General features: G+C 37.0%; 1 protein-coding gene across 1 annotated transcript in view; it reads left to right on the top strand.

The window, feature by feature from the left end:
- Window positions 1-10,598, top strand: part of TET2 (tet methylcytosine dioxygenase 2) — a 24,886-nt gene extending 14,288 nt beyond the window's left edge. Inside the window, exons 5-9 of the mRNA XM_006881118.1 lie at window positions 2,211-2,361; window positions 3,487-3,576; window positions 5,624-5,761; window positions 7,171-7,525; window positions 9,160-10,598. Coding sequence (XP_006881180.1) covers window positions 2,211-2,361; window positions 3,487-3,576; window positions 5,624-5,761; window positions 7,171-7,525; window positions 9,160-10,598 — 2,173 coding nt within the window. The remainder of the gene's footprint in view (window positions 1-2,210; window positions 2,362-3,486; window positions 3,577-5,623; window positions 5,762-7,170; window positions 7,526-9,159) is intronic.
- Window positions 10,599-11,293: the final 695 nt, after the last annotated feature.

Here is an 11,293-nt window from a genome sequence, read left to right as displayed (position 1 = left end):
AGCTTAAGAAATGCTGAGCGAGTTCGGCCCTTTTGATTTTCTGACTCTAGTTCCTCACACATTTCATTGTAGTATTTTGCTTTGTCATTCCAAGCAATTTTATTATAGTATAAGATAAAAATGTCTCTACTATGTAATTATTTACTCCTGCTCTCATGTGCTGTTATTGCCATGCGTATATTATTACATCATACAGCATAATTCATAGTGTGGAACACTGGTGAGCAAAGGAGGTACATCTCCAGTTGTTGAATCCACTAGCAATTTCATGGGAGAAGTTTCTTCCTGCTATAATTTACAGCCTAGAAATTTTCTATGAGACAATGAGAGTATAGTTTTTCTTTTTTTGACCAATTGATTTTTTTAAATTGTTGTGTTATGCACTTATCATTTATTAGTATTATCTGTATGTCTCAGCCTCAATCCTATGAATAGCGATGAAACATTTTCCATTGTTTTTATTAGGGACAGGCAAGTGAGCTATGGCTCATAGTGACCCCTCTGTGTATAAGCCCTATCCAAACCTACACAATCTTCTCTCCCATATTTAAGCCCATTAATACAATGGCTATGTCAATCTGCCATTCCCTGGCTTTCTAAGCCTGCTGTCCTTAGCTAGGGGCTGGCTTCTCCTGACAAAATGTCGAAGCGTTTATTATCTTTGTCTCTGAGATTCTAGTTGTGTCTCCTCTTGAGACAGATGTGTTTATTCTTTGGCAATCCATGGTGTATTTAACATTCAGAGACAACACAAAAATTCAAAGACACCAATTTTTCTTTCTCACTTATTCAGTATCCAAACTTTATAAAAGTTTGAAGCAATTAAAAATACCACAGCTTGGGTGTCATTCATCCTTAAAAGTCATTTTCACCCCAAAGAAACTATAACCACCACCCAAGCAGATATACGCACACCCATGTTTATTGCAGCTTTGTTCACAATAGCAAAGAGTTGGAAACTAGATAAGTGCCCATCAACAAATGAATGGATAGAGAAGCTGTGGTATATTCACACAATGGAATACTATGCTGCATTGAAAAACAAGGAACCCATGAAATATTATACAAAATGGATGACCCTGGAGGACCTTATGTTGAGTGAAATATCTCAGTCACAAAAGGACAAATACTGCATAGTGCCACTGTTGTAAAACGGGACTGATATCGGGGTTGAGGGGAGACTGAGAAAGATGGGATAAATAATGTATCTGCATTGAAACAGATGAGAGAGAGAGAACTGTTTAAAAGGGATATGTGATTGGGTATTATTGTCATGACAGGAGTCCAGAGTGAAGGCTGCACAGTGGAGTGGACTTGGGGGGGAGGGATTGTAAAACAATGAAATAATTTTTCTTTTACTTTTCAAAGAGCAAATTGTGGGGAAGGGGGTGAGCAGGGAGAAAAGTGCAACAATAAATTGATGGAAACCCTAAGTCTGTAAACTTTAATTAAAATTAATAATAAAAAAATTTTTTAAGTCATTTTTATAGATATAAACAGTCCTTTCTGTTAATACTTTACATATGATAAATGTGTTGTTTTAATAGTCCCACTGGTTTAAAAGTCCTACTGGTTTTTAATGAGATACCTGCTATTCATCTTACTGAGAACCATTTCGTTCTGTGTCACATGTGTTTTGATTTTGTCAGGATTCTCTCTGCCTTTGAATAGTTCGATTATAATGTGTCTAAGTATGGATGCCTTTGAGTCTATGCTAAGGGAAATTAATATATTTACTCAGACTACATAATCTTATCCAATCATTGCTTCATTTCTTTGCTGTAATGAGTTTTCTATTTTATGTATGTTTGTATGTATTTATTTATTTCTTGTACTTTCTACTTCAATCAAGTTCATGCTTTAAAGACTCCTTTAGATGTCTAGTCTGACATCTGCGCTACTATGCTGATACAAGTTACTTTTAGGAAAGAGACAGTGATGGACCTAGAAAAAAGAGATGAGATTTCTAGTGTACTAGGAAAGCCACTACCAGTTAATAAGTATGTGTTCTATTTATGAACATTCATTAAGCATATACTTTTCTGTATGTGTAGTGTTCTGTAATAAAACATTATTTAAATAGTTGAATTTGTGGTTATACAACAGGTTCTGTACTGGGAGATTGAATCCTACAGACAGCCTTTTCTATAGATAATTATATATGGATAATTCTTTTCCATATCTATAAAGATATTTTTTTTCTTTCTCAGGAGAACCTGTACCTGTCAGGGGATGGACCCAGCAACCAGTGGTGCCTCCTTTTCTTTCGGCTGTTCATGGAGCATGTACTACAATGGGTGTAAATTTGCCAGAAGCAAGATCCCGAAGAGATTTAAGCTGAATGGGGATGACCCAAAAGAGGTAGCTTATTTCCTGTTTTATAATTTATTTTTATTTATAAATAGAAAAATGGTGTGAGTAGAGAAAGTTAATAATAACATGATATAATTCAGTTTTATAATATTTTTCCTGAACTGTAGAAATGTAATTTTATAAAAATTTTGTAGTTAATATTATGCCAAAATAAGTTAATAATTATTAATTGTCAAAGGAATCATTTTGACTATTTCAGATGCTTAGGTTTTTTTAAATTTTCATTTTAGTATAGGGAGAGAACTGTTTAAAAGGAATAAATGATTAGGCATTATATCTAACACAACTGTCCAGAGTCTGTAAGAAAACTATCTTGAGTAAGAGAGGATGAAGAGGGGGAGAAGGGAAGATGAAGACGAGAAGGGAGAGCAGAGGAAGTTAGTTCTGCAACAATGAATGAATATATAGAAAAAGGGGGACTGAGGAGAGGTTAAAGTAAAATGTGCAACAAGCCACTATTTGACTTTTGTTAAAGTGATTTTAAAAAAACAAACAAACAAACAAATTTAGAACTATATAGAGAAAATCTTTATTATCTTCCTTCACAAAGATAGGCACATACACATTAAGGGATAGATTTTTTTAGGAATAGATATATTTTTAAGATTATTTAGTTATTTAATAAAGATAGGCCCAATTTTACTTTGTTGAAATCTGATATTCTTCATATATAGAGAGCAAGCAAGGGGGGGAGGGAGGGAACGGGAGAGCACGCATGAGCTTTGGTGGCCTAGTGGTGCACTGCCAACCCAGAGACAAGCCTTTCAAATTCACCAGCTGCTTGGCATAAGAAGAATTGGCAGTTTCCTCCTATGAGGTTTAAAGTCTCTGAAAACTTAGTGGAGGGTCAGTTATGTCTTTTCAACTTAATAGTTTATAACAACATATGTACACACACACACACCATTTAGGGAGCTTTGGTGGCCTATTGGCAAGAAGGCATCCCAAAGGCATGCAGTTCAAATCCACCAGTTGCTCTGCAAGATGGGCCGTCTCCTCCCATGCGATTAACTGCCTCTGAAAGCTTGAGGATCAACTGTGGATCACTTCTGACTAGACAGTACACAACAATGTGAAACGTTTAGAATTTAATATGTAGAAATTTTTATATAGGAAGAAAAAGTGGAATCTCTTTTTCAAAACCTCGCTACTCTTCTGGGACCAATATACAAGAAAATGGCACCTGATGCATATAATAATCAGGTAAGTTTCAATATTTATTTATTGATGAATCATGATCCACTTACTATCACAACCAATTCTGAAGCTAAGATTTTTTTTACTCTTTTTACTGTTTATTGATGCTAATGCAATGTAATGCATTGTAATGCTTCTGTATATTATAGTGACACCATTAAAAACATGAAGGTGAGACTGACACGCTGTTCTCTCTACTATCTTTTATTCTACTCTGGGTAATTTTGTCTTCATCAGCAGACTTTTAATGTCTTGATTTACTGACTGTGGCTGGAAGCATAGTGCCTAACAATCATTAGCCATTTTCATCTATAATTTAAAAGCTTTGCAGCATGTTTTATACATCTTTATATATGTCTGTTTTGCTACATCATATTCTTTGCTTGACTTTGCACCATCAATCAAGCACAAACCATTTCTCCCTCTGTCTTATATATAAGAGAACATATAAGATGGTTGGGCCTAGTAAAGATAAACCATAGTAAACATTGTTAAAATAAAACAAAGATAAACATGTGCTGAAGGAGAAAAAGAGTTAAGTAGAAAGCTAAGGACGTGAATAACTTTAAATACCTTCAGAAACTTTTGACAAAAGGTTTATCTTAAATGGAAAGAGACTTTAAACTTGAAGTCATTTGATTTGTATTTTCGTGAGCCCAGTGGATTTGCATGAGCGCCTGTGTGTCTGAAGCCCTTCGTGCTATCCAACACTTGCTCAGAAAGGTGAATGGTCCTTGAACTTGAACAACCACAAATGATTAAATAGAGGAAGTGATTGCTTATTAAAATATGAATCACTGTGTATTTAAAAGTGCTACATTAAAGAAATGATGGTAGATAAAGAAATTAGGAAATGTGTAGTTAAAAAAATATTTAACTTGGAAAGCTTGGTAGCCAATTGAAGGCAAGGATTAGTGAGTCTTTGTGGGAAGATGACTATGGATTTTTCTAGGGGTTAATGAGATTCATAAATGTACCAACATTTTAGGGTTGGGTGGAATACGAAAAGTAATATCAGTGCTGAGGTAGGAGAGAGGTAGAGAGATCCATAGAGGTTATTCAAAGATATCCAGACCTGAGGACTCCAGAAGGAAAAGGATACAAAAGGATATGCATTTTGGACAGTAGAATTTTTTTTTTTGCAAGCTCAGTATCACCATAAAGACTTTCTAAGAGATTTTTGTGACTTCCTTTTGTTAAATCTAAGTGTTGTCTACTCCCCTTCCTTATCATTTTCCTGGTTATTCCTATCATATTCACCCCTTCTTGTCATATTCACCCCTACATTACTTGTCTTACTTTTTAAAAAAATCATTTTATACTGGCTTACTTACTAAAGGGTATATGCAATGAATAAGTTGTACAAATTTTATTTCTAGCCTTTTTCCTGTTTCAGTGTAGTGCTATAAAAATCTCAAGCAGGATTTAGGAAGGCTTTGACAAGGTGATTCTGTAATTTGCATGTTTGGAATTTATAAAATTTATTAAAAGGACAATTTGAGTATATGTACTCTCTGCTTTCAAGATGTGTTAAAAATGTATAGTAGTTAACAGTATGATTGTCATAAATACACCAGTTAATCTGAAGGTACAGAAATGGACCTAATATCTATTGTGAATTGTAATTCTTTGAAGATAACATTTTTATCCAGTAGTGGTTGAGCAATTAACTAGCAATATTGGAGATAAAAACTAGCCTTGACTTTAACCTCACACAATATATAAACTAAAAGTAGATCTATATATAAAATCTAGAAAATATAAACTAAGGGACAATCATAGAAAGTCATTAGTAGTTGAAAGAAGAGCCTCAAATATGAATGTATGAGAGATGAATTAGAAAGGTGGAAATGGACACTTTCTTGTGATATAAACCTTGTACATTATTGTGATTATGGTTCCAAGAGTGTTACTATCAACTATTCCTCAACAATATAAAAGTGTTGACAAGTACTTTATCAAGGTATTTGCTCTGTGTCATTCCAATGTGTTTTTGATGTAAAATTGACCTGTAACATACTTGCCCAAACATACACATACTTTAATTTTTAAGGTTGAATATGAAGACAGAGCGCCAGATTGTCGCCTGGGTCTGGAACCAGGCCGTCCATTCTCAGGAGTCACTGCATGTCTGGACTTCTGTGCCCATGCACATAGAGATTTGCACAACATGATTAATGGAAGCACAGTGGTAAGTGTGGACCGACGGGTATAGCAGCACCTCCATATCAAGAATAAAAGGGTGTAAGTTTGCACTTGGTTACAATAGTAAGTTGTCTGCCAGTGGCACAGCATGACAGCATTTTTAGGAATGAATTGTTGCTGAATTGTGACTTACCTGGCATAACTAGGGCATAGAACACATTAGGAGAGCACAGAATAATGGAAATTCTCAGTACCAATTCTCAATCCCTAAACCAGTGACACTGTGTTAGTGTTAGTTGCCATTTAGTCAGCTCTATCTTATTAGGTGGAATGGAATGTTACCCTGATTGTTGTTGGTGCCCCAGCAGGTTTTCAGAGGCAATATAATTACTTGGAGATTACTCATCTTTCTCCCAAGGACTTCACTGTACCACTAGAGTCCTTACTTACCAAAGCTCCTTACCACTAGACCTCTACTGTCTTTAAAATCATTGGCATGCTCAAGTCATTTGTAGTTACTGAGATCTGTACTGTCTTCAAGATCATTGGCATGCTCAAGTAATTTGTGGTAACTGTGTACTTTCAATGCTTTCTCCTCTAATTTCTGATTTCTTAGTACTATAACAGGACAATATTCTGCAGTGATTGATAGTTTTCATTTACTGATTTTTAAAACCAGATCACGAGAATATTCTTCCTCATCTGAAATTCTGCTGAAACATGTCCACACAGGTGACCCTGCTAGTATCTGAAATCCTGGCAGCATAACATCCAGCATCATGGCAACACAAAACCGTCACAAACTGTCAGGTTGTTGGCAGACTATACCTTATCAGCTACAGTTTGCTCCCAACATAAAATCTTTCATACTTGTGTCAGACACAAGTCAAGCTGCCAGTCCTTCTTGCACAGATTAATGAAAATGAGAAATGCAAGAATGAGTCACTGCTACAGTGACTGAAACTGTGTGACAGTATGTAATAAAATAAATGAGTTCTTACTTGCAGACATTAGTGAGGTAAAATGGAGTTAGGTCTTAGGGTCAACAAGAGGTTTCTGCTAGGGAATCCCCTACTAGAAAAGTCTGTTGATACATGATTTTATTCATTGCTCTGAGTCTTACTTAGCTCTCTACATGCAAAGCCACATACTGGAATTTGTGTAAAACTAGAAATTACTCAGTGCAGTGAATCATCAATAAAGATGTAGATGTATAAGGAGTAGAGAAGCAAACTGGCCACGGGCTCTGCCACCCTCTGATCCAGAGGAGCACACATGAAGCCTGCTAATTCAAAACCACACCTCTTCATTGGTTCAAATCTGCCAGCTGCTGTTTGGGAGAAAGCTGAAAGCCTCTTTGCATTGCAATTTATTGTATCCCCTTCTCCCACTCCCTGTGTGTTGTTACCTCTTGAGACTCTTTGGGACCTGAAAGTGTATTCTTTCTGCTGCCAGGTATGCACCCTCACCAAAGAGGACAATCGAGGAATTGATGCAAAACCTGAGGATGAGCAGCTCCATGTTCTACCTTTGTACAAAATCTCTCCTGTGGATGAGTATGGGAGCACAGAAGCCCAGGAGGAGAAAATACGAAATGGTTCTATTCAGGTACTGAGCTCTTATCCAAGAAAAGTCAGGTTGTTATCAGAGCCAGCCAAGCCATGCCGCCTAAGGAAAATGGAAAGCAAAAAAGCAGCCGCTGAGAAGCTGGCCTCACAGGAAAACACCTCCAATAGGAATGACAAGGACAAGTCAACCTCATCACGGGCAAAACAGACTGATAACGCAAGCCAAGCTAAACAGTTGGGAGGTAAGTTCAATGGGAAGCATTAAAAAAGAAACTTTTGTATTTCAACTAAGCATTGTTAATCAGGGTCTTAGCTCTAAGGTAATATAAAAAACATAGTAAACCCAGATTAACAAGTGTATAATAGATAAGTGGTCTGATGAAAGGCTACCTAGCAATAGTAGATAATCCAAGTTAGAAGTAGAGGAGCTAACAGTTGAGAGATGGACTCATTGGACCAAGAATGAAAAAAATTTGAGATGGAATTTTTTTTGTAGTATCAATGTCATAGAGTAAAAACTTACATCTAGCAAAATGGAAAGCAGTAGGATTTAGTAAGTAGTCAAATTTAGGAGAATTCCTTACCTATGACCTCCAAAATCTAAATTTTATTTTTTGACATTTTTATAAATACATTTGTATGCAGCAGAATAGACAAATTGAGGCATAGCCAAATGTGGTTGTCATATTAAACTTATCCCTTAAAATGGTATTGTGTTATGTCCAGTTCTTCAGTTGGAACTGATTCATAGCTGACCATCCAACACATTTTTAGAGACAGTAAATCATAAAATGAGATTACCTGCCTTTCTCATAAGGAGTAAGCAATGGCTTTGCTGCACAGGTCCTTAGTCCTGGAATGTGAGAGCTCTCTCCCTTAAAGTTGCTTATGCCAATAGAAATATCCACAGCACTACTCACATTGAGTCGGCTCAAACTCATGATGACTTTGTCACAATAAATGCTTATTTTCATTAATAGCAAATTGATATTTTCTTTCCAAAGGAAATATTAAGTGCTTTAGGTCTACAACTAATACTGCTCACGATCAGAGAAAAAGCTAATGTCCATATTCTAGTGGTGGGGAGTTACACAGTACCTGATTCACATTCATCATTAGCCTCCTCCCATGTAGTTTATAGCCTCTGAAAACCTGCTGTAGATTATTTATGAGTCTGTTCCTAGAGCAATGAGATTTAGTTTTATTAATTTGAAGTCACTAGTCACTGGTAATATCGTCTGCAGGGATTTACACTACTGACTCATAGTCTGTGTTTTTGTGTTGGTTCTTCACCAAGAGAGAGACAGAGACAGAGAGAGACAGACTGACTCCTAAAAAACTAAGCAAAGCAAAACAAAACTCCACTGGATTAGCTAAGAACTGGTTTCAAGGGTAGTTAGTGGAGTTGAGAGTTTGTCTCTAGACCACAACACAGTAATATCAATTCTAAGACCCACTATTTCACCTCTATTTATTTCTTATTTATGCATATAGAAATAACTTCAGATCCACTAAGTTTCTTCATTGCTTCACTGACAAATCATTGTAAATCTCTCTGGAAAGCATGTGAATGAAATAGTATTTTTTTTTAAATAGTATTTTTTTATTTTATAATATGACTTGTCATTTCCCCCTTCTTTCCTCATGGTGTTGCTGAATCATCAGTAGCAAAATCTTCCTTATTTTTATTATTGGATAAAATTTTAATACAATACCAGGCAATAGAGAAATAACGTAAAATACAGGTGTGTGGTGGGAGGCCTCAGATTTTCACTTAGCAGGTTGATCCATGTTGCTTCAATCCTAGTACTGGTTCTTACTATCTTATTCTCAAATAAAATGCATCTTTATTCCTTCTCTCTTGCCCTGTCTACAGAAATGTTGCGGCATTCAGGAGCAGTCATACCGCCACCGCTGTCCTATTACCAGCAACCACAGAAGCAGAAACTTCAACAGCCTCAACAACAGCATCGACCCCAGCAGCAGCCACATCACACCTTGGCTAACAGCTCTCAGTCAGAGTCTATCAATTCTTCATCCGGACCCACCAATCTATTTATTAGACAGCCCAATCCAGTTAGCCCATATCCAGCTTTACACACTTCAGATGTTTATGGTGGGGACAACCTAATGAACCTTTATTCCACCTCATCCCAAACTACAGGATCATATTTCAATTCTTCTAATCCCATAAACTCCTATTCTGGACTTTTAAATCAAAACAACCAATACACAACATACCAGTGCAATGGAAACGTATCAGTGGACAACTGCACTCCATATTTGAATTCCTATTCATCCCAGTCGCAAACCGTCGATCCATACAGGTTTCCAAGTCAAGACCAGCTCTCTAAAGTAAACCTTCCACCCATCCATACACTGTACCGGCAGCGGCTTGGAAATAGCCAAAGTGATTTGTCCAAATGCTTGGGTTATGGAGCTCAAAATATGCAGGGAGATGCCTTCAGCAGTTGTACTGTTGAGACAAATGCACACCGTGTAGGGACATTTCCTTCTTACTCCACTCCTGAGATGGAAACTGCTTCTAGATTACCACCCAATCTGAGCAATCCAAATATAGACTATAAAAATGGTAATAATCCATCTTCTTATATGATTCATAACTACAGTGCAGCTCCAGGTGTATTCAATAGCCCTCTGCATCTCCAGAATAAAGAGAATGGTATGTTTTCCCATACAACTAATGGGTTATTGAAGGTGCTTACCTATGACGGAACTGCCGCTCAAGAAGGCGTCCACAAATTACACGATGCTCCTAGTCAAGAAAAACAGCTTTACGTACCAGCCGAGGATGGGGCTGTTGCTGCAGAGGATGATGATGAAAGGTGGTCGGACAGTGAGAAGAGTTTTCTGGATCCTGATGTAGGGGGAGTAGCTGTGTCTCCTTCTCATGGGTGTATCATGATCGAGTGTGCAAAGCGTGAGCTGCATGCCACAACCCCGTTAAAAAATCCCAATAGGAATCATCCCACCAGGATTTCACTTGTCTTTTACCAGCATAAGAACTTAAATGAGGCAAAACATGGCTTGGCCCTCTGGGAAGCCAAAATGGCAGAAAAAGCTCGTGAGAAAGGAGAAGATTATGAAAAGTACGGACCTGAGTACGTGTCTCCAAAAACCCATGGCAAAAAAATCAAACGGGAGGCCCCCGAGCAAGAACCTTCAGAACCCTCTTACTTGCGCTTTATCAGGTCCCTTGGTGCAAACAGCATGTCCGTGAACACGGCCTCTGAAGTAACCACATCCCCATATTCCTTCACTCGGGTCACAGGACCCTACAACAGATATGTGTAATGTCACCCTTTTTGTTGGTTACCTCATTGAAAAGATAATAACCTGTCAAGTCATGGAGGCAATGGTGGAAAAAAAAACCCAAATATGCTTTATAAGTGGGGAGGAAATCTTGGCTCACCAGCAAAAAGGACATGACTTGACCATAGCTCTTCATTTCCATGGACACTTAAGTGGTCACAGATGACATCTAGGAAAAAGACCAAAGCATTCTATGCAAAAAGGTGGTGAAGAAAGTATTTTAAAATTTGTTCCTTTAAACACTGGTTCTATTATTGGATGGGATGTTAGGTAAATGTGATTCTCTCTTTTTTTTTCTTTTCATCCCCAGTTAAAACTCTCCACATCTGTGTCCACTTTTAACAATATCAAGTTTGCAGAGTCATGGAACAAGTACTGTAGTATAAATTACAGTGGCAGGAAACTTAAAATACCATCTGGTGCTGAATATACAATGTACTGAAATACTGGAATTACAACTTTTTAACATGCAGTTTTTACTGTAACCTTACTATTTTATTTATCAAAATAGCTACAGAATGCATAAATTAATAGACAGCAAAACACTGAATTTGTTCGGATGTTCTAAGAAATGGTGCTAAGAAAATGGTGTCTTTAATAGTTGAAAATTTAATGCCTTTATATCAAGATGCTATCCGTGTACTTCAGTGCCCTTTGAATAATAGGGGTACCTTTCA

Source organism: Elephantulus edwardii, unplaced genomic scaffold (genome assembly GCF_000299155.1).
Source record: "Elephantulus edwardii isolate Elephantulus edwardi_28Jun2011 unplaced genomic scaffold, EleEdw1.0 scaffold00012, whole genome shotgun sequence".
Taxonomy (NCBI): Eukaryota; Metazoa; Chordata; class Mammalia; order Macroscelidea; family Macroscelididae; genus Elephantulus; species Elephantulus edwardii.
Note: the sequence above shows the minus strand (reverse complement) of the source record. Positions and strands in the feature narration are given on the sequence as shown.